The sequence below is a fragment of the Rhagoletis pomonella genome, unplaced genomic scaffold, assembly GCF_013731165.1.
Source record: "Rhagoletis pomonella isolate Grant_MI unplaced genomic scaffold, Rhpom_1.0 Rhpom_scaffold_00002, whole genome shotgun sequence".
Lineage (NCBI taxonomy): Eukaryota > Metazoa > Arthropoda > Insecta > Diptera > Tephritidae > Rhagoletis > Rhagoletis pomonella.
The window spans coordinates 44692256-44717685 of NW_023458556.1; the positions used below are offsets into that span (position 1 = coordinate 44692256).

Sequence of the window (25430 nt, forward strand, 5' to 3'; positions counted from 1 at the left end):
TAATTGAAAACTTGTATCAACCAAAGCATTGTTTATATTTTCTCAACAATGATTTTATTCAACTAACAATATTGTCCAATCAAGGTAGTCGTTTTGTAATTATTAACAAATATACATTTGTCCCAACTAGAAGTCTTAAGTAAATTGCAGACTTTCGTGAACTATATATTTATTTCGCCATATCCAACTATGCCACTTGATCACTATAACCAAATCTTGGTTATTATAACTAAACCTTTTTCTGGGTGTGTTGATGTACATTTGTGTATGGATGCACATATGTACATACATAGGTACGTACATATGTATGTAGCATATTTATTTACGAAGCGTCGTCGGTGCGTATACGTAACCATCTTTTACATCTCGTCGTCTCAGAAAACGGATGTCGAATGTTACAAAACACGGTTTTGAGAAAATTGACTTTGAAGTTTAAGGTCGAATTAATCCGAAACTGTACGGTAGATTTTTGTAACTTTTGAAGGAGACGTAGTTGGTGTTATTAGTTTTGATTTCCCATATTTTTACATTTAATATCTCTTAACGTGAATGAGAAAATTTACTTTTCATTCCGTATACATTTGTCGTAAGTAGCGTTTACTCACCACTTTGTTTTGTCCACAGAACATACGACAATAGTAAAGTATCTATTTCAACGACGATGGTATAATTTGATGAAAAAAACAGACATATTTATTAAATAATGATTACTTATTAGAAAAAACATAACAAAAACATAATCATGTATTTAATAAAAAAAATCCGTACATCTCTTATGCTGTAAATATGTTACGAACATACGTTTTCTTTATATAAAAACAAAAAACAATACTTAAATTCAGTCTTTTGTACATTTTTATCTCTTTCATTTCATTGGAGACTCAGTGCAAGCTAAAATTTAAAAATTTAAAATTTTAAAATTAGTTACTTAGTTTAATTTTCAATTTTAATTGTATCGTTATAGTAGAGGACCATCCAATTGTCGTAAGTTCAAAGTTTTGCGATACATACGACAAATGTTTTATGATTAAAAAAAGATTACATTTGTATGGGAATTTGTCGTATGTGCCACATACGACAAACGTTTTATGATTAAAAAAAAGGTACGTTTGTATGGGAATTTGTCGTATGTGACGCATTTTCAGCACATACAACAAAAGGCATACCCAATCATTAATATTATGTAACATACGACAAAATGCGCACGAAATATCTCAAAAACTAATGGAGATATAAAAAAATGGATTGCAGAAATCGAAAGAGCATGTCTAACTTAGTAAATCTGCATCAAAATCCCAAAATCGTGATTTTGCACATTCGTCATCCGTTTTCTGAGGCGACGATCTGCTGATACTCACTTGTATTATCTCGTTGCTGTGTTATGCCTTTATTGTTACAACCGATAAGTAAGTCGCCGGCATTTCCTTTTCATTACCACTAAGATAAAAATTATTAATTCTTTCTTGCACACGCTTAGCTGCGAAGCCAATAATTATTTTATGGCCTCTCACCAGCGTTGGTACTTAATACTACTTCTTTTTCTTACGTGCTAAAGAACTTATTGCAAATTTATTTATTTTTCATTCTCTCCTTTACCTCATGCATATACAAGCGCTTTTGTTTATCACCTTTGGAGAAGGTATAAAACCGTTAAGAGAAGCTAACGCAAGCTCAAAAGCGTACTAGCAAACAAAATGCGAAATTTAAATTTTATACATGTGTGTATACGATTACGCTTGTATAGTGAATGAGCTGCTTACATCGCTTTAGATACCTACATAAGTACGCCCGATCGAAGATAAAAATTTTATATTTTATTGTATTTTGCCCACTTGGCGAAAGAGGTCACTAAAAGTGTGGCTAATGCGGCATAAGAAAAACTTGCTAGTTTTAGCAGCATCGTTGTTTATTTATAACTACGAGGTTTCTCATTTCCTTTCTTTTCACAGTTTAATGAGATTTGCTTTTACGGATTACATCAGTTATTTTCATTTGGTGGATAATTCACAAGTAATAGATTTTCTTTAAACGCAACCGATGAAGCGAGACGCAAGAAACTTAGTAATACATACAGCGAGTCAAACAAATGATCACGTGTTGTTTTTTTTTTTAATATTCGCAATATTTTTCCAGCTAAGATTTTTTTTTATTATTTTTATATAAAAATATCGTCTAAGCTTTAACCAAAACCGTATGTATATAGTGTATGTTCATGACGACCACGCAGAACGAACAAAGGACAGTTCAGCCTCTACAACGAACCTTCTGGTAACGCACTGAGGTGATCGACTTCGCTGGGATCTGAAATATGGTAGTATGCAGCATTACATAGATTATAGCATAAGGAGTTCCATCAAGCAAGGTGGCTATCACCGGATGAGCAAGTGAGAAACCAAATCGATCAAGTTGTAAACTCAAAGCGCCAAACATCGGCTCGGTGTACTATTTTGTTGCAGCCAAGATACGCTGGAACCGACATATGCCAGCAGTCGAGCCACAATTTCCGCTCATTACGTATCGCCGCCGAAAAAGTAGTCGAAAAAGTAGTCGAATTACAGTGAGCCTAAAAGAGCAACTTCTACGATGAGGAATGTCACGAAGCTGTAAAATATAACGCCTACTGGACTAGCCTGCGAACGAGCGTAACGTGAGAAATATTAGTAGTTGAAGAAGAAAGCGCGACGTATTTTCCCTAATAAAGCGGGAGAGGCCGAAATACGTTAGTGTAAAAGGATTGGAATGCTGGCCGATAAGAAAAAATGCCGCCTTACTGAAGTTGCCAAGATCAGTAACCACTAATTTAAGCAACCACGGCATTAATATAACCCAGATGAAGATTCTTGTAACAGAGCAAAGACCTCCGATGCGATGAAAAAACCAGGTGGAGAAGGGCTTGGTTTTACTTGACATTTTTAATTGGCATCACAGAAGATAAATGACTTCTGTGCTTAACGAAACTCAGTGCATGTGTTTCTTTTAAGCTAAGGACGGATGGTATTGAAAATGGGCAAAATCGGGCAATAACTACGCCTACGTCCCATATAACGGTAGTTTGCAGAAATACGGAAACTGCAATATTTCAGTGACTACTGAAGCTTATTCACTCAAAATTGATATTTACAATGATCTCTTGGGAGGAACATAAATATATTATCAATATTTGTAAAATGGGCGCCCAACCCCAACCACTTATGATTACATGTATGCGTATGTATTCCTGCGCACATAAAGTAGCACTGGCAGCCAGTGGCGGATTTGAATATTTGTCACCCCAAGGCAATTCAGAATTTGCCGCCCTTTTTCCGATAAGAAAAATATTTTGAGGTAAAAGTACCAGTTGTGGAACGATTAGCTGTAAATATTAATATTAAAATTTATATTATTTACTATACTTTTATTACAATTTAAGATAAAAAAGTGGTATTTGCCTTTAGTAAAAGTTTTCAACTTTTAAAGAAAGCCATCATCAACAAACTTCTTCACTTGATAAGTTATAATCTCAAAAATCCTAAATTAGTATTTTTAAATATTATCATTTAAATAATATAAAAAATACCGAACAGTGTTGCCCTATTTTCTTATTGCGTAATTGAATCTCAAATTTACGTCTTCAAATGTACAAACACAACTTGAAAACAAAAATAAAATAAAAATTGTTTTCAACTCAAATTTTGCCGCCCCTAAATTTTGCTGCCTTAGGCACCTGCCTATGTTGCCTTTACGGTAATTCCGCCACTGCTGGCAGCGCATGCCTCGAATATCATGATGAAATAAAAAAATTGGTGTCTCCTTGTTTTCGATAAAGAATGTAAAAAAATATATTTCACACAAAAAAATATTGAGGTGTAAATCTTGCATGGAATGAGTATATATCTCGGCAATCGTTCTTCCAATTTTTACCAAACTTGGCAAAGTTATAATATAACGGTAATTTTTAGAAATACGAAATCTGCGATAAATCAGTAACTTCTAAAGCAAATTGACTCAAAATTAATTCTTTAGCCAGAAATACGATTACAACATATTTTTCGAAAATGGGCGTGAAACCGCTCACTTATGACCACAAATGTGTACCTCGATAACCTTTCTAACAATTTGTACCAAACTTGGTATAATTATTGTACTGGGCACAAAAACGCAGTATGTATGTAGTAAATTTTTGAAAACGGAATAAAATTAAGCCCACTTTTTATATAACGGTACATTTCAGATATGTGGAAACTTCGATAATTCGAGATATAACGATGATAATTTACTCAAAGTTAATACCAACAACAACCCCTTAAAAATAAATAAGATTAAACTGTTTGAGGCTAAAAGTTAAGGAAAAGAGTTATGAAGAAGTTGAGAATTTCAGAAAGTGAAAAAATGTTAAACAATATCGCATGGACTACTTGTCCTGATCCACTACCTGTTTCTCAAGAGGCTCTTGCACCAATTGCTTCCTTAGAAAGAAAAGTATTAAAAGTATTGATTCTGACTAATCAAAAGAACTTTTATGATTGCACGCAGTATCAATTATAAATGTATTCGGATCAGATTCAATTAAAAATATAAAAAACATAGACATGCCTAAGGGCTAATTCACTTCATTTTCGCTATGGTTTTTTGTATGTATGGATGATTTTTTTCTTTCCTTTTAGTAAGGTGTTCATACAAATGCAAGTTCAACTTAATTTTAATCTTGCATCTATACTTTCATACCTTCGTTTTTGTCAATCAAATCTTAATCCAGATTTTGTTATGCATATTTGTCTGCCAAAAAAATGTTAACGAACCGCAAAAAATTATTTGCACACTTGACCCACAATAGCTAAATGGCATTCCTTGCGACTGATAAACAAAATTGCAAAAATATTTGTATGCGGCATTTTCTCTATGAAAACTGAAAATGAAATCAAACCGCATATGAAAGAAACTAGCACAAAAACGTTGATTTATGATCGCCAACCACAAAGTGAGTGAGTGAGCTCGCTGCATTAAAAATAAAACCTTGAGTATTTAAGCTTTTCATGAAAACCAAAATCATATTTTACACCACAAATAAATGAAAATAACATTAGCAGTCAGTTAGCAGGAGTACATGTGTTTGTAACCAGTAAATTCATGGCAGCCATGATCTTGATTCGCAACCGGTATGTGAACTCTTCGCTACAAAGGCATTCGCCAGATGGCAATAAAATAAAAGTAAATACAAACAGGATCAACTCGAAACTGGGTATATGTGTTTGTTCGTGTGTGAATACAGCATCCCAGTGGGAAAATGTAATGTATGGTAATCGAAAAAATAATCAGTAAAACAGCCATTTTCACATTCGAAAATGCATTTTTCCCCGCGCCGCCACGATGCATTTTTTCCCCACGCGCGCCGATGTCCTAAGAAAAGTGGGATATTCAATCTGGCATTACCTATTAATCGAGAAATGTGTTCGATTGAATATGAATTTTTTGGTTCTTTTTGGATACATTAGAATGCTGATTAAATAAATATTAATTAGTAATTGAATCTAAAACACCTAAGAAAATCATTACATTATTTATCAGGCACGTAACGCATTATGTACTACTTTTACCACTGGGATCAGACACGTTCGAAAATGTGTACGATTATAGCTAACTCAGATTGCTGCATGCTATGCACAAAGATGCGTTTCCAGCCAGATCGTGCAACTCTGCCACTAACTACTACTAAAAGTTTTGCGGGCTTCAGCGCAGCAACAACTGTCACACATGGAAATAGCAAACCATCTAAAGGCAATGGAAGTGCACACAGGTTAAAATGAATTGATAGACAGATAAAAAAAAACATAGAAAAAACATGTTCGCAGCCAATTTACTGAGAGCACGCACTAGGAACACCCATCGTTGGCACCGCTTGCAGCAAATTTCAAAAGCAGCATGTCATTGTGGCGCATACTTGTTGCAATAAAGCGAACGCATACCATTGAGCAGAGTATTTGAAAATTTAATTAAAAATATTTGTAAATGAAGCTGTGCAAAAGCGCAGATTGCTAGCACATCCGAAAACACAAAGTCCATTAGTAATGGAAACGTGAAAAACTGAGTTTGCTTAGTTGGTAGTTTCTGTATTTTTAGATTGCAGGTGCGTTGATTCGGTTTGTATGATTGGCCTTGGCTGCCTGCACATTTTTTGCAAGCCTTATTGGCGTAGAAAAATTTGTTAATTAAGTAAATAAAATAAAAATCAATGAAATTGTCCAAATTTGTTTGCATAAATATTTAATTATGCTAGGAAAACTAAATTCATGATCATGTTTTTTTTTGTAAGATAAACACTGGCTAAACACTTTAAAGCCTCTTTTTTTTAATTATTACTAGCTTTCAAATAGACATCCAGGTACAGTAATTTACCGATATCTCGACAAATAACGAACGCAATATTCTCTGCGACGAGTAATTTTGTTTGTCAAAGTTGTGGCTATAAATATTAGCGTTGATAAAAGATTTAAAAAAATTTTCTAAGAAATAATCAGCTTTTAAAGCATGATTTTCGGGTTTTTCTCGTTTTTTTTTAAGACTTTTTCGTAATATCTCAAAATGTAAGGGTCAGATCGAAAAATGGTCCTGCCCAACGTGTTCAGTGACCTCAAAAAACATATTGTAAGACCTTAAAAAACTTCAATTTCGTAAGGAATTTCATGTGCGCATGTATTGAAGGAAGAGTAATTTTAATCACTTGAGGCGGAGGCACAAAACGTCCTCTAAATATAATGGAAGCTAAAAAGTCAAAACGGTCAAAAAAAAAACACTTTAAATTTTTTCTGGTCACTCTAATATATATATTATAAATGAATTATATAAAATCACAGTTTTCTCGAAAAGTTATCAAGATACGATTTTAATTTTGATCCGAGATGGCTACTGAAACATCGACTTTTAATATTCTGCAACAATATTGTGAGTGGTTTTCATGTGAGATTAAAAATTTTTCTACGCTACCGTGACTACTAAATGACAAATTTATATTAATTTGTCATATTTGCAAAACACTTCGGGCAGCCATAAAGGCCTAAAACAAGACTCTACTTAAAGTAAGGAGCCAAGACATCCGCATAATGACTGAAGTTCTTACCGGACATTATCTGATTGGATTTCACGCAGTTAAAAGACGCGCAACCTACATATGAGCTGTTTAATTTGAAAGTGGTATAAGTCACTTCACACCTCTTGTACTTATATCACTGCTTGCTTGTATTTGGACGAGTCGGTAATTTGTTCATCTCCATCAACCAAAGGTAAAAGGTTAGTTCATTAGTTTACGGCGATAGAAAGACTTACACATGCATTTGCTTACAAGTAACCGGTCATTTAAGTACAAGAGGTATGAAGTGACTTATGCCACTTTCAAAATAAACGGCTCATATATCGACGAATATAGAAGTTGCATGGACTTTGACTAAGAAGAAACCATCGAAAACTAACTCTGCCATTACCCGGCACACGTAAAACCGATAGCAAAAGATCTTGGCAGCTATTTCTTTGCATATGTGGCTGACCCAAATATAAATCGCTTTTAGGAGTTTATCCAATTTTTTTTTTTTTGTTGACTACCAAGTGGTTTTCTTGTCGTGTAATAACGCGTACGTTCATCGGCGTGGCTTATTTCGTTAATGTCGCAACGGCAGGTACCCAAGGAATGTGTGCGCGAAATGTCCCAGCCATTTCTTTAAGAGATTTTGAAGCCAGCTAAATTTTTCGCAGGGATTTAATAGCCGCTTGGTGGTCTGCGAAAATGTACAGTGGGGAGCAGAAATGAGTACATGGTAATTTTTGTTACATATTTGCAAGGTTTTTAAAGTTAAAATTTTTTCATAAAAATATGGTTCATGGTTTAACCAAAACCATATAAATTAAGCTTTCAAACTTTATATATGTAGAGTCTAGAAAAATTTAACAATTTTTCATAAAAATATAGTTCATGATTTAGCCAAAACCAAATAAATTAAACTTTCAAACTTTATACAGAGTCTAGAAAAATTTAACAAATTTTCATTAAAATTTAAAATTTTTAATCCCGAACATAGGGTAAGCCAAAGTCATCGGTGCAGGCTACCACTGTACCGTTCTTTATTTCTATTTCTTTCAGCAAGATGTGAATTTTAGTCTCTAGAACGGGTGATAACATTTGTGACAGAGGTGTAACTCTGCATTTATAGTCCGATCTTTGAAGAGGTTCCTCACAAACGCCATCGGAATATTGCATAGTCCAAGTTCTTGGATCGGCGAGATGATTTGTTGAGTGTATCTTGGGCAGCCGAGAGCTTCGGACTGCCTATTGGCCTATAAGTATGTGTTCAATATGAACCCCAGTGACTCGAGTAGAAAAGAAGAGAGGCTTACCTGTTTGAATCGTTGCGCTTGATTTCTGAAGATTTACCCTTTACTTTACTTTAAGAATAAATACAACTTTTACCTGCGTCCATATTTAAATTGTTTTTTATCTTAGAGTAATTATGTCCAATAGGTTCTGAAGGTCGACAGGTAGTATGCCATCTATTGAATTGGTACTTCCTTAGTAGTTGTGGATGTATTTTCAATAAAATGTCGTTTTGTATCGTTCATGCGAAAACGGTGGTAAAGCAAAAGTTTTGCCGCACCAGTAATTAGTTTCTTTTATTTATTTGCTCATGTTGCACAAACTAAGGCTTAACGTGGAGAAGCGTGACTTTATTCCGCAGGTCTGACAAAGGAGTACATAACCTTTCGACTTATTAAATGTCCTAATGTCAAAAGATCTCGTATTTCCATAAGAATTATTTCTTCACAGTTTTAGCATTTAGTAAATATTTTTTATTTTTGAAATTGCAATATATGTACATATTTACATACGATGAAATTCTTTCCATATTCTTTATATACTAATTTTTTACATTCATTTTTCTTTTCTTCCAGAATTTCAAGGAGAAGGATGCGGGAAAAGTGGTACTCTATACAACAAGTATGGGCATCATACGTGACACTTATGCCAAATGTGCGAATATGAAACAGATATTGCGTACGCTGCTTGTGAAATTCGAGGAACGAGATGTCTTCATGAGCATCGAATATCAGCAGGAGATAAAGGAGCGCATGCACTCGGAAGCGATAAAAGTACCTCAACTCTTCGTGGAAGGCCAACACATTGGTGTAAGTATATACATATGTATGTGTAAGTACATGTCGTTGATGAAATGTAAAAGGCAATAACTAACATTTTTGTTTTCGAAATATAGTTTATTGCTTTTTTTACGTCTTACTTAAAAACTTTAGTTTCGTAACTTTAAAACCAACGATTTCTTTTCAAGAAGCCCTACGCACAGAACTGTATATTTGTATGGGGTATGGCTTTTTGTTTCTCTTGTAAAAAATTAAAATTGTCAGTTAGGGAATTTCTGTATTTCAGCAACGATATAACTTCATATTAAAGTCCTATAAAAATAAAATAGCTGTTTAGGAAGCACGTACTTTACCATGCAATGACTTGCTCATCAAAAGTTTGCAGCGCGTTGTAATACCTAATAAATCATAATAAAATTTATGCAGCTCTTCAATTTTGATGCGCTGAGATGCATTTGACATTTTCATGTTGAACGCTTGCTGTCAAAGGGCCCCAAAGATAATTTCTTGTATTTTTTTAACAAATTTTTTTCTTTTATTATTATTTGTAGTCTAGAGATGTTTCCAATGATTATTTTTTATTTGTGCATACAATATGCTGCAAGCATTTTCTTTTCATTGCATGCAACAGTATTACGAGTGAAGTGGCATCCACGAAAAAATGCTGAATCAACTGAAGTTGCCGTTTGAATGAATGCAAAAGCAAGAAATTAAAGGTGAATAAGTCACGAAGTGGATGCTATATTGTGGTGTGGTGCATCCTCCTTCACCGCACATGCAAGGCCAAAACGTGTTGTCACTGCTGGGAGCGCTGCTGCAATTACTATCTGCAAGGGAGCGCTTGTTAGTATTTTTTTTTTTTTTTTTGTGGCCGTTGTGGACTTGTTTAACTTACACCATGTTCAAATGTATGTATGTTTGTACATACATACATAGTAAGTACATATGTACGTATGTTATGTAACTACATTGTCAAACGACACAAAAATTAGTAATATAGCTCTACAATTCAGTGTAATTTAGAAATACGTATCTAATTGTTTTAAGGGGTTGCACCAACCTGACGGTCGCAAAAATTGGTTAGAAAATAAATTCTATTTTTGACGCAGATATTAGAGTTTGAAAAATGTTGTTTCGAGAAAAAACGCTAAAGAAAAAAAAAAACTTCCACTCCCACTTCTAAGTGCTGTAACTTCTGAAATACTTGAAATTGTTAGAATGGAGGGGCTTTTGAGTAGTGGAATCTTTTAAGTGAAATAAAAAATTTTAGATGTGTAATTTTGCCCCAATAAAATTTTATATTATCTTCAACTGAGCTTGCATTGACTGTAGAAAATAATAAAAAAAAATTGTATATAAAAGTTCCAACTCTTTATGGGGACTGCTCCGAAAATTTTGCGACGAGTAAGTAAATTTTTAATTGAAAATGGCTTTATTTTCATTATGTTATCGAACATCGGTTACCAAGCAGTTATGGCTTGAAGAGGCCAAAGGCTATTTATTAGCTTATTTCTTTCTTTATAACGTTTTTGCGTCTCTTCTAAAACTCAAATATATGCATATGTACTAGGGCGGGTCAATTTTTATGGAAGATTTTTTCGACTATGTGCGTATAGCAAAGAAGGATTCAACATGTTATGCTAAGAAATCTTGCCGAACAAACCATGGGCCTAAAATCAATTTGGAATTTGCCAAAATTCTGACAAAATATTTTTTTATTTTCACTTTTGTTTCAACATAGATTGATTAAAAGAAAAATACTGATGAAAATAAAATATTTCACACAAATAGGGTTGAAATTTTTAAATTCCTGCCCGTATTTGGTTTGTAAGTCAAATATTAGTGGCATTGTGCTACTATGATAGCACATATATATTATAGTTCATTCTTTAACAACATCCGTATAAATACAAGTTTAAAGGCAGTGTCACACGATTGGGTATTTGCCGAAATTTAGTGCAAATCGTATCCCAATTGTGTGATTACCCAAATATTTATCTTTATCCCAATCACGAAAAATAATTTGTTAAAATTTTTCAATAGAAGATTGCTGTATTGTACTAATCTTTTGACTAAAAAAAAATGTTCCCAATTTTTTTATTTTATACCAATAGCTTAATATAAAAATGCACAAATCTGTACAAATGTACCAATCGAATGACACTGCCTTAAAAATTTATGCAATTAAAAAAAAAATATCAACAAATTTTCGTACGAATTTCGAGTTTTTAATTAGATTCTGAGTTTGCAGTTTTGTAGCACATTTAATTTTAGTAGAATAAAGTACAAGTTTCAAATGGCTAAAAATTTGTACGAAAGTTTGTTGTATTTTTATTCTATTTAATGAACGTCATACAACAAAACCATTTTTCAATGCAACCTTATAAGCTGTAATTGCGTAAGATTTTTTGTTCAATCACTATTTAGCACCTCGTAGCGTGCTTACGCGATTCTTTTGTTTCACCATTCACGGCTTAAGTGCCATGCAGAAAACAAAAATAATAAACGCAGAAAACAATTAGTAAACAATTTTTAGACTTCTCTTATAAGCTATTAAATCTGCAGCTGCATTTATTATTGCGCCATGTCTATTGGTATTTAGTCGCGGACAAATCAAACATATTGTATGTATGTAAATATGTACATGTGTACACACAGAAGACGATTAGCCATAGCCAATGCTGCAGCTGCCAGTTATTGTGTTACGTTGGCTGCAATAGATGTTTATTTTTTCGCAACTTACTTGATTTATTTTCAATAGTCGCTGTGAAGTGATATGTATACACATATGTACATATGTATGTATGTATGGATGCAATGATGCAGAAAATGCGTTAAAATCACTTGACATCCTTTCGCAAGCAACGTCGCAGACTACTTTCAAGTATTGTTATGAGTGTTCAGTTTTTTGTTATTTTTTTTCTCGAAACAAAAAAAAAAATTATTCGCACTAGCACATATGAAGCTTTAACAGTTGTTTGCCTATTTCTAAATAACATTTGCTAAATTTCCACATTTGTATGGAAACTTAAAAACTCCCATAAGGATTGCTTTGAATACGTAAGTAGTTTCAAATACTACCCTGCCAGCTTACAGTTCTAAATATTGTAATGAGCTTCTACGCCCTTCCACTCCAGGGCTATAGAATGACAGGAAGGAGTTCTCATTAGCTCATTGTGAACCTCTGCCGTCCGAGGTTTAACTTCACACATAACTCCAAGGCTGGCACAACGAACGAGAAAAACCGCGGAAAGATAGCGACATTTTGTATACTGATGTCTCCGAGATATAACATCGGCCTATGTTATACAATTCAAGAGGCTACTTTTCATTAGCATTGGTAAAGTAAACTATCTCTCAGCGCCAAACATGCATTTACTAAAAAAAAATATGATCTTGTTCTTCTGTTATTATCCTTTTCATGCTCAAATAACCTGCAATATAATTTAGAAACTATTTAGGGGTTTCCCTTAAACTGGTAAAAACCTTGAAAACTTCGAAAAACTCAAATCCGTTTGTTCGGTCAAAAAATCCGGCTTATTCGATATTCGAAAAATCAAGAGGGCTCTACTTTTGCCTACCGAGACCAAAGTAGAACCTACTGGCCAAAGTTATTCTTCGCTTCATATCAAGGCTGGCATTATTGGTGGTTCTTATGATGGATCTTAGATAAACAAATTGCTCGAAATTGTAAGTGCCAATACGTGCAGATTTCTTGAAAGTTACCAGGACATTTGATTAAATTTTTCATACAAAAATTTCCTTTAAGAAATTTATAAAAATTTATGCCAACGTCTGAAACCATCAAAGGAATAGATAACCTAAATGCAATGAGTAGTTAACAGAACCTCTTTAATTTTTATTTAGTTCGATTATTTTTACTTGTGTACCCTGCTCTAAGTTTAAGCGCGCAGGATTTTCCAATCCTTAGTTATCCTTGTTTTTACAGCGGAAATTGGCTGGTTCTGGTTATTTTTAACAAAGTACTAGCTTTTTGTTGAGGAATAGGTATCTGGTGAAACTGTAACCATTGCAATGTGTCGCTAGTTTTACAGTACCCTCGTCGATGGCGACTTAAAAAAAAAAGAAAGCTTTAAATACTGGGTGGTGAAGTTCGATTGGTAAGCACTTTACGAAATTCACCACATCCGAGGGACGTTCAATGTATTATTGGTATCACAATGAAACTCAACTCGAATTAAAGTCCAATATATTTTTATTTTTCAATATAACTCCCCACAACCTCAATACACTTATTGTTTCTTGAAATTAATTTTTCAATGCCCTCAGAAAAATATCTTTCCTCCTTGTCCGAAAAATGGACATTTATTGTCGACTTGAGCTCTTCATCATCAAAAAATTGTTTTCCACGAAGATCCTTTTTCAAATTCGGGAAAAAGAAATTACTAGGAGCCAGATCTGGGCTACATGGTGGGTGATTGATTTCTTCAAAGCCACAATCTCGTATAGCGGTCTTCAAACCACGCGCTGTGTGAACCGGAACCGTTATCATGAAGAAGCAACACCGGTAGCCAGTTTTCCCCGTCTTTTTTCTTTAATTGCTTCCTTTAAATCATATAAAGTGGTAGCGTAAGATGCTGCATTGATGGTTTCACCATTTTTCGTGTACTCAATCAATAAAATTCGTCTTGTATCCCAAAACACTGTGGCCATGATTTTTCTGGCGGATGGAGTGACTTTAAATTTTTTATGGGGGTCTTCACCCTTCTTTTGCCACTGCATAGACTCTTGCTTACTTTCAGGATCATAGTGATGAACCCATGTTTCATCTCAAGTAACAATACGGTTCAAAATGCTTGTTGAATTTTCCCCACAAAGCGTTAAAAACTCTCTACTGCACCTCTCTTGTTTTTGGTGTGATGTGAGCATTCGCGGTACCCACCTTGAACTCACTTTTGAGAGATTAACAGCCGCACTTAGAGTCGTTTAATGATTACTTAAGGTGTCCCTCAGTAACGATTAGAAAAAATTCCCTCTCAGAGTCAGTTAATGTTTCGTTAACGGCATGTAATGAACATTAAAGTTGAGTAAACAAAAACCTTTACTTAACTTTTTAACGAATGATTTTGAAATTTTTTGTTTGTTTTCAATAAATTTCAATTTCGATAACGTTGCTGTAACAGTGGCAATGGCCTAGTGAGCAGAGTACTTTCGTGCCATTCAAGAGATCCGAGTTCAATACTCGGCAACGAATTTTTTTTAATACAATTTTTTTTAAGTTTTATTGCTTAAAAAATTCATATTTTTTTATTTTATTTAACGTTTGGAAACTTTTTTGATTCATCTGTTTTCTTTCACTTTCAGTTTCTAAAATTTTTAGTTTTTCCTGTTTTTCATTTCGTTTAGTTTTTAGAAAACTTATTGCTAAGCGATAAATATAATAACACTATTAGCACATCTGTCAATTAGTTATTCGAAATACTGAAAAGGGCTTCCAAGATAATTGCCGAAATATAAAGACTTTTGTCTCTCGAAAGACTGAGGTGAGTTGACGGACAGATGCCAGAATTGGCCTGTTATTGGTATTGTTTGTCTTTTAGCAAACAATTTAATTAAATTTAAAAAAAATTGTTTTCTTTTTAAAGCAATAAAATCTATACACCAAAAGAAAATTAGATCAAAAAAGCTAAAAATTCAACACAGATAGTTTATAAAATTAAATAAGAAAAAAAACTAAATAAATAAAAAAGGAAAAAGAAAATTTTCCTGCCCTAGGACTCGAACTCGGATCTCTCGAATGGCACGCCACTGCTCTGCTCACTCAGCCATTGCGTCTGTTGAGCCGGCGCTCGCAAAATGATATAAATACTTATTTGTATATTTTATTTCAAACTGAACGGAAAAAGTGAGTGATGCCACAAAAATGAAGGGCCGCAACTGGGGCCATACTTAAATTTTTTATTTCATAATTTTTAACTCTGAGAGGAAACATTAATTAACAGATTTAAGGATCATTAGTTAAGTGCCCGTTAGAGCTAATTTAAAGAGCGTTTCTGAGTGCGACTGTAAGATGATCATGAAGAATAGTGTGTACAAGTTTCTCAACTTCTTCCACACTTTCTTGTGTAGCGGCAATAACGGGGCCGCCTGAGCGAAGGTCATCTTCAGTACTCGCCCTACCTCTTTTAAATTCACTTGACCACTTTTGAATTGTAGATAATGAAGGCGTAAAATCGTGATAAACAGCCACCATTTCTTCGAAAATAATTCTTTGACTTTTTCCTTGTTTTGTGAGAAATTTAATGACAGCGCGGGGCTCGATTTTCTTCAACATTTTCGCGTCAGCCATTACGATCTTCTTTCTCCGAGGACTACTAGATAAAGAACGACCGTAATTATGTGAAATTTTGTATTTGTAACATGAAGTAACGTAACTATTTATTGCAGTTATTAAATTTCCAACATCGCTAGTAAATAACACCGATACTGAAAATACATTGAACTCCATTCTAGTTTCCAGAACACATTACTTTAACCTGGGCATGTCATTGGAGGTAAGCGAGAAATTGTCAAAATGCTTTCCTGTAATGCAGTGGGTAAACGATAAAGTGAAAAATGTTGTCTTGAGGCGAATTGTAATGCGTTACTCCATCGATACAAAAAGTGAGCGCTTACCAAAAAAAAAAGAAAAGTTTTTGCTGGGTTATTCTTCCGATTTTTTTCTGCAGTTTTCAAAGAGTTCCTTTGAATTACCGAAATTCTACATTCATCCCATGTTTGGAGCTACTATTGCAGCAAGTGAACGAGTTTTCGAAAAATCATCAATGTAGAAAAACAAAGCGGATTAGTTGTAAATATTTACTTTAGTTTGGCATAAATAGGGGAGACATTTTGCTTTGTCTGTCAGACTATGGCGTCTCTGGAGACAATACAATTGTAGTGGAGCGCACAGTGTGTGAATAATAATTGATTGTTACAGTAAATAGAGAACCGGCACGAAGAAAAACAGAAAACATTTGTTTAACTACATATAAAACGTAAATCACCATTTTTTAAGTGACTTTTACCTGAATCTACCTGCTGGTAGCCGAGGGTATTACGCACGCAGTAAGCCATCCAGCGACCGCAGTGGTGTAGTGGTTAGAAGTACGCACTACCATTCCGCAAGGCCGGGGATCGAGCCCAGTTCCAGACTAACATCAAAAACAAAAAGAAAAAAAAAGTTGTTTCTAATAGGGGCCACCCGCAATGGCAAACCACCGAATGTTTTTCTGCCATGAAAAACAGTTTCTCATAAAAATAAAAAAAGGCCGTTCGGAGTCGTCGTCACACTGTAACCTTGGTGCGACAACATTAAGGCGCAATTACATATTGTGCGCCAATCTATTATTATTATCCGATTTTTCTTTTAAAATCAAAACATTCGTACTTGCCGTTGCACTTATATTAACAATCAAAAAGTTCTGTATTGTGTTACAAACTTTTTCTTCACACACCAAACATAATTGGCACAGTACTAATAAATAAAACAAAAGTATTTCTTTAGTTATTGCATCAACCAACTACTTACTAGCGAACGTCCATCATGGTATTTCTGCTACTTGCATTTGAAAGTGAAAAGTGACAACTACCGTGTATGGCAAATAGTTTCACGTCACTCGCTCGGGTATTTAGAATGTTTATGTTGACAGTTCAATTTTTGTGCGGCAATTTGCATTAATGAGTTGCTGACACGCCACGGGGCGTATGCGTATATTTTTTTTTAACGCCTCAAGGCTGCACGAGTTTCTCGCGCATACATACATACATATGTATGTATTGAAAGCAAAAAGACAATCGCATATTCATTTACATATTTACATATGCATTATATTTAAACGCATTATTTGCGCATCATTGCCATTTTTGCTATGAGCTTTTAATTTACCGCTTGAAGGTTTGATGGCTCGCCACTTTTTCGCATGCGTGCGAAGTACTTAGTTACCACCCGCTGGTATTAACAATTCAACTAATGTACAGCTACAATCACAATTGAAATTCACTTGAACACAGCAAGGTTTAAGTATGTATTTATCCATATAAAAATATATGAGAAATAAAAGAAATCACTCAAGCAAGCGCATGTTTTGTAAACTCGTTTATATTTGCAATATATTGGCCATAATATACGTGAAAGAGCTACCAGAGTAAATAGTTACCTTCTCGCCACAATGTCTCACTGTCATTATCATGGCCAACAGCAACCACTTGTACATGAATACGATCATGCTCATATACATACATAAGTACGTTCACCAAAATCTTTCGGAAAAATATTAAGATGTATGTGGGCTGGAGCGATTTGAAAATACATACCTCTAAAACTGGAGTTTTTATGAATGAAAATAGTTTCTTACAGAATTTTTTGAAAAAAAGACCCTCAGATGACAAAACAGTGTAAGCTTAGAACAATCTGCATGAAACTTTAAAAAAAATTTTTCAACGGAATCGTAATAATGAAATTTTTGATGTTGTTTTTTAACTTTTTTTCAAAGATTGGTTTAAGAAAAACTTGAATAACTGAGCCTAAACTGTACCGATTTAGACTTGTGGGGTATCAGTGGAAAGGTATTTTCGCACTCTTGAATGAGTTTATTTGCAAAGAAATAAAAGGAATTAGAAAATACCTTTCATACGTCTAAATCGGTAAAGTTTTGGCTGAGTTATTCAACTTTTCTTAAACTAATCTTTGAAAAGATTTCACAAATGGCATCAAAAATCTCAATTTTATGATTCCGTAGAATTTTTTTTTTAATATTTGTATGCAAATTATTTAAACTTAGACTGTTTTGTCATCTGAGTTGATATTTTCCACTTTTTACTTTAAAAAACTATTTCTATTCATAAAAAACTAAATTTTTGGCGGTATTTTTAAATTGGTCCAGCTCACGTAAATCTTACAATTTTTCCGAAATATTTTGGTGCAAGTCTTAAAATGTCATAGATTTTATAATTCCAGTGGAAAAGGTTTTTTTTTTGCTTGGGGAGTGATGCAGTCTAATGTACATACTTATATATTATACTCGTAACAATCACAAATAAATAAATATTGCATGCTGCAGGAAAGTGAAATTAACGATTACTTGTACAATCGATTTCTTTCTGTACACATACATTCATACATACATATGTATGCATGCACGATTGCACATAACATTTATGTTGAATGCGTGTTTCTTTAAGTTTATTAGTTTTGGGTATCATAAAATACTTTAGCTCTCCCACAATATTGCAGATAATACTATATACTTTTTTCGATACTTTCTTTGAGATCTTTTTATTATATTTTTTTTATTTTATGGCCTAACATCAATTTAATCAATAACTTGAGGTCATTTTAATGAAGAATTATTATGGAAAAACAACCATAATTCGGAGATCAGCACATATCCGCATCAGACTTCTTTATCGAGCTTACGGGCATTTCAGCGCTTGAATTTTGGCGTACAATGCCTATGTACTACCCACTGAATTAGTTGGCGCCAGGTATACTGTGGTTACCTTTTCCCTTTTCTTATTTGTCAGCCCAAGGTAGAGCGGAGATGTGGTGATTTCCGAAAGTGCAGCTATAACTTCTACCAATGTAAATTATTGTGGTTTTTCCATAACCATTTTACATTAAAATGGCCCAGGCTGAGATACAAGTATTGATTACTTTCCTTGATATCGTATGGATTTCGTATGAAACCTTGGGGTGGCCGTATGTCGAGCACAGGACGTTGCTAGTGATTAAAATTTTTCTGCACTATCATTCTTCTTTTTATTAAGCACTACAACCATTAGTCGATTTGCGCCGAGACCAAAAGCTTCCATCTTCTTCAGTACCGATCGCCCACGCGAACAGGGCCATATAGATCTTGCTTAGGATAGGTCTACCGAAAGCATCCAAAGCCTCCTCATCTTTGTTCGATATCGTCCAAGGTTTCTGTGCCATATAAAGTACAGGCATGATGAGAGCCTTGTAGAGCGTAATTTTTTTTGCCCAGAATCTGCTCTGCTTTTCAGATGCCTGCCGGCTAGAAAGTAGCACCTGTTCGCAAGCAAGAGTTATCGAAAAATCATTTACAAAGTGCTGCTTAAAAGACAAAGAACGAAATTTTTTCATCGGATAGTCACTGGGTATAAACATTTCAAAGCTCATATAAGAATTTAGTATCGAACCACTTTTGAAATACCACCTTTCCGATCAAAAAAAATAACTATTGAAAACGGTTCACTTAGTCCAAAGTTATCCGGTAACAAACATAAAAAACACAACAAATATTCCGATGAATTGATAATCTTCCTCCTTTCTTGGGAACAACCCAATAAAGCCGATCCATTGCAATCAAAGATAAATATCTGCATCTGGCGATATGTGAAGGGTGTTATTGAAGACATCTCTGGCGATGTACATATACCGCGAAAATTAGTGCGCCTGAAAAAATGTTGACGAAAATCAAACACAAGGTATTTTGGCCAAAATACCAGGTATAAGAAATTGCGAAGCGAAACGAAGCTCCGGGTGCACAAACTGAACGAAGCGGAATGAAACTTTTCTCATGGACTCGGCTACAAAGATATCACAGAACTTACCTTCAATCAAAAGCGGCTAAATTATTTGCTAATTTACTTCAAAATATTTGCTGGAAAATTGGTTTTTATTTAAATATTTCGGTTTGTTATAAAAAAATGCTTTGCTTTCAGCTCCAAAAGGCTTCTGGGAAAGCCTGCTATATGAACACCTGCATAGAGCTCCATCGATTTGAAAGCTCGGAACGGCTTCGCTCGGCTCGACCTCGCTTTCTGTGTGAACGCACCCTAAGCTAAAAGAAATCTGCTTTGGAAATAAATTCTGGGTCAAAATTCCAAACCGAGAGGTTTGTTCAAAGAGTTCACCGTAATTGGATCCCAGATATGTACACTGGTATACAGATGGATCACAGATGAAGGGCATAGCAGGTGCGGATTTCTATGGACTTGGAACCAAACTTTCTATTGCATTGAATATTTGACCATTAGTCTTTCAGACTGAGATACTAGCAGTTTTTATTTGAGACAGATTGAACCTTGAAAGGTTTTGAAACAGCTAGGTTAGGTTTTCAGACAGCTAGGCGATCATAATGGCTGTTTTCATTAGAAGTACTAGGAGTACTTTGCACTATCTAACTCTTGGCAGCAAGAAACACGGTATTTTTATGCTGGGTACCAGGACACATACGGGATTGTACTTGTGGAACCGGAACAATTTTACGGACTCAGTTAGTCGTCTTCGAAACTAATAAAATATGATTTTGGTGCGCTGAACATGAACCTGATATCACGTCAGGATTTTTTTCCCACCTCTAAAGTATGGCGGATACATATTATGTGACAGACGCGTTGGTACACAATTACTTAAAGATAAAACTTAAAAGCAATTTGTTTCTAACTTAGATAAAAAAAATTATATTAAGTTTATTAAGAGATCTTGTAATGGGTGCATAGTTTAAGTTATTTTATTTTAAAACTTTAACATGCAACGGAAAGTGGTTATAATTTTGCTAGGAAAGATATAAATCTTTTGATTATAACCAACATCAAGTTTTTTATTGGTCATGTAACTGGTCATAATCAATGCGCTCTCACATGTTCTATCCACAGAGTCGCATTGTTGCAGTCTTTGGCAGCGGTTTCGGTTACAGCCGAGAAACTGTTAGCTTTTATTAGGGAGGCTGATAGTATCTTGGTCCGTCAGGTTTAGGAACTATCATAGGGTTACAACAAATCTTGTTACTGTTGGACCAATTAAATACGAATTACAATAAAAGCTTATTTTCTACAAAGGAATTCCATGCACTTTTTTTCAACAAATTATCATAAACCACAGGTATTTTCCATTCCACTCATTTCGATTGCGTAAAAAATGCGTGTAAAAAAATCGCTCTTTAATAATTATTTTTTATTATAACAATTATTTTTGATTTTTATCCAAATAATCTGTAAATAACAGTTATTTTTGGTTTTTAATTTATATGTCTTAGATAACAGTTATCGAAGATTTTTATTTATAAAAGTCATACATAAAAATCAGTTACTGACTTTTATTTTTTAAATCATACTTATAAAGGTCATTTGTATAAGTCGTAGTAAACGTTTGTCTTCCAATACCTTCTTAACTGCGAAAAATGTTAATGACATTTATACGAATGATTTAAAAAATAAAAGTCGGTGACTGATTTATATTGATGACTTTTAAAAGTAAAAGTCACTGACTGATTTTTATTGATGACTTTTATAGATAAAGGTAAATAACTGTTATATAAAACAAATAATATAAAAATCAAAAATAATTGTTATTTTGGATTTATAATATATCAAAATCTAAAATAATTGAAATTTTTTTAAGTTTTGAATAAAAATTGCTAATAAAAATTTATTTTGAGTCTCGGTGAAAAAATAAATCGGTTGGTATGTATCACTTAGTTGTAGAACATTTCCTTCTTAGTGAATTTTTCCATGACAGTTTTCATCAATAACTGTTATGTTCGGTTCCTGGTAAAATTTAATTAGGTGAAATAAATCGGATGCGTGGCATTGATAAACTTACAGGTAATAATTAAAGTCCAAAAGAAATCGAATGCACATATGCATGCTTTGAACATATTGAATATGAATATACAAATTTGTTAAAATACCTCAAATGCCTCCGGAATGTAGTTTTTCATAGTCATTAGAGCAATGCAAAAATTATTTCTTTGAAAATCATACACTGTGCATCACGCAAAACAAATATCAATTGGAAGCTATTGCGAACAAGTTTCCTTCTTAAGACTTTTATTTCTTTAGTGCAATCACTTGACCATTTGCTCATGTACTTACTTATATATTGCTTTTGCTATTTTTTTTTCACAGGATGCTGATACTGTGGAACGACTTAACGAGTCGGGTGAACTGCGACAGCTGCTCAAACCATACAAGGTAAGTCTCGACTATCGGCTATCGTTGGTTGCGAGAGTGGCGCATTGGCCAAAGGAAATGCCTGCACGCGTCAACCAATTCGTCCAATTGTTATTGACATTTGTCAATGCGGCATGTGACCGCTTTTTCATGGTCATTGCACCAACCATAGCACGAGAGCGAGCGCATTTCGCATTTAATAAAAGCATACACTTATAAATTATATTTATATGTACATATATATATTTTTTTTATATATGGAATTCTTTAATTTATTTCATTCTTTTTTACTTCGTTGTCTTTATCAGTCAATTGCTACCACATTCACTTGTCAAACATGTGGCGGCTACCGCCTACTGCCGTGTCCCTCATGCAATGGCTCAAAGAAATCGGTGCATCGAAATCACTTCACGGCCGAATTTGTGGCACTGAAATGCATGAATTGCGATGAAGTTGGACTTGTCAAATGTCACAATTGCTAAGCGAATCTAGCGGGGAGGAGTCAATCATAACCTGCCTCTATGTGCGAGTGGATAGTTAAAATGATGAGGAGCGGCTATTCAAAGTTTGATTGACTAGGCTGAATCCAAATGGGCGTGTGGAGCCAACAAACGGGCAATCGACAATTGTCATATGGTGGAGAGTAGCATTGCTTTGGCATGCCACATAGATATGCATACAGATTTAATATACACATACATATGTAATTTAATTTGTGGCATGTATGTATATTTCTAATTATATAGTTAGCTTAAGCAACGAAAGAGTCACTCAATATATTTTTTTATTTTTAACTTTGAACGGTAAGTATGTATGTGGATTTTACCGCTATTGTGTTGCTTATAAGTAAACAGAATTTTTTTATTTTCTTTTTTATTAGTATTTTTACTTTAAATATGTAGTTAGTGCAATAGCGTAATATTATTACTAAGAAATATTTTTTTTTTTCTGCGAAAGTGGTAACCATGAACTAATAATGGAAAGATATGCATATGTATAATATAAACGAACAATTCAACGAAATATATTTGATGAACGCTTGCTTCGCTGACCTTAGCACTATTTATTTTTAATGTCTTATTGTTTAATTAACTGTCTACATTTACATATGTATATGTATGTAAATTTATATTGTACACTATTATTTAAAGCATGTGTATGTAGACAAAAGGCTTCGATATGATTGACGGTCACGAGTGTATTCGAATTTATTGTATGTATATATTGTCGGTTGTTGGAATTGCAAATGTGACGGTTGTGATAATTTAACACAGATATTAGAAAAATAAAAGACCTGTAAGCTTAAATGAATTATCGACTAAACTTACTAATATGATAAGTCTTAAATAATGCATTCTATAAAGATTAAAAAAAAAGTAAATAAAAGCAGATATTGAAATAATGAACCTGTTCACGCTTGTTTGTGTATGGTGAGATTTGATTAAATAAAAAAAATTTGATAGAATTACAAAAATTAAAACTTTTTATTACTTATGAATATTTTAGACAAGATTTGCTGTGAATCAACCTGCAGATACACGCCGCTTAACTAAATACGGCATAAAATGTTTGAAATTTTGGTGAATATTTGTTGATGCCCGGTTGCACTAATCAATTTTAATTTTATCAGCCTGTTAAAATTTAAAATGGCACAATTTTGTTCGGAAAATTTGTCATTTTAAATTTTAACAGTCTGATAAACTTTAAACTTGATTGGTGAAAGTGCGGATGAGTCTTTATAATTTTTTTACAAAGTTAGAAATGTGAATTTACATATATGGTGTTTGTTATATGATGAGTTAGACGTTTATAATCAATAATAAGTTTAAAATAAAGAAAACGAAAACAGCCGAAACTTTTCAAAACATCGCTTACTTAAGTAAGTTGATCACAAGGGTACATAATCTGCCATTGAAATAGTTTTAAAAACATTTTGGTTTTCTTTTTTTTGTAAGATATCAAGTTCAGCATAGACAAGCAAGTGTGAATTGGCGTGACTTGAATAAGTAACATAGTTTTACCGATAAAAACTACTATTCCGAATTAATTTAAAAATATATGATTTTAACTAATAAATAAATAAAAGTTAAATTGAAAGAATGCATTGTTCAATATACCTACATATATATGTATTATATTATGCCGCGCAAATATGTACGAAAAATGTTTAAAGTTGCAGGTTCTCCATTTATTTACATAGGTTTAAAGGATATTTTTGTATGTGTAAATACTCAAAAATACTTTCACCTCAACTTTTTTTATTCCCATCTTGTATTCATAAATATGTATGTACTATTTTAAATACAACTCAATTTGTAGAGACAACCAAAATTATAAGCAAGTGTTATTTTATGCACAGCCTTTGCTGATTATTTCAATAGGAAAATTAATAATATTCAGCCCAAGAAAGTTAATAATAATATCTTTATATTTTCAACCAAAACACGTAGATGTATAATATATTTATAGGACAAACTTCAACATAAAATTAAATGTAGCTAATAATAAGTATGTATATGTATGTAATCAGACATTTTAACATAATTATATGTATGTATATGTGCATAACTACATACTTACTCGGTTATGCATTGATCCATATCTTAACGTATGTACGTATAGCCATAATTCTGCTATTCACATCTATTAATTTCTCGATATCTATAAATGATTGAACGAAATCTATTCAGATTGGCATCAGCTATGTATATAAGAACATTAGGGCGGGAAAAATTGTTAGGGTGAGAAAAACTTCAAAAGGCGTATAGCGAAAATGAAATCTACGCCAATTTCTAAGAAAATCACCCTAAGAAACCAGGGGTCTAAAATTATAATCTAGTTCTCGCCGACTGACATAAAATGTCAGTTTGAGCTATATTAAAATAACTGTACTGATTTTATGGAAAACAATATGTTATCATTAAAACCAAATATCGTATATTATTAGTTCGAAAAGTAATCAGAAACTTGCAACTACTTGCAACACCTTACACACATTTAATGTTTACACGAATTACGAAGCCGCTAAATATTTGTTTTGTTTGATTTATGTATGCACTTTATAGTTAACGTTCAAAAAGTAAGTGTGTATTTTTTTTTTTACAAAAACTTTTTAAAATAAATAATTGGAAATCATGGAAACATATCTGATGTAAATTTGCTCTTTAAATTCTAAAATAGCTGTGTTTGGAATGGCTTTCAGGTCAAGTTTTGATTTTATACCCAAAGTTTTGTGGCGAAGTTTGCTTAGAATTCTATACGCCTTTTGACAAACACAATTGACCCACCCTAATGTCCATATCGTCGTTTAAAGAACGAAACCGCGTATCGTGGTCTGCAAAACTTCGTAACTGACATTTGTGCCAAAAATGGTATTTGGTCACCGGTAGCTCCTG

General features: G+C 33.5%; 1 protein-coding gene across 2 annotated transcripts in view; it reads left to right on the plus strand.

The window, feature by feature from the left end:
- The window catches only part of LOC118733677, a 96304-nt gene extending 72795 nt beyond the window's left edge, over window positions 1-23509 (plus strand). For both annotated transcript variants that reach the window (XM_036463186.1, XM_036463187.1), the window contains exons 3-5: window positions 8914-9147; window positions 21991-22056; window positions 22344-23509. In XM_036463186.1, coding sequence (XP_036319079.1) covers window positions 8914-9147; window positions 21991-22056; window positions 22344-22517 — 474 coding nt within the window. In that variant the 3' untranslated portion in view covers window positions 22518-23509. The remainder of the gene's footprint in view (window positions 1-8913; window positions 9148-21990; window positions 22057-22343) is intronic.
- The last annotated feature ends 1921 nt before the right edge of the window (window positions 23510-25430 follow it).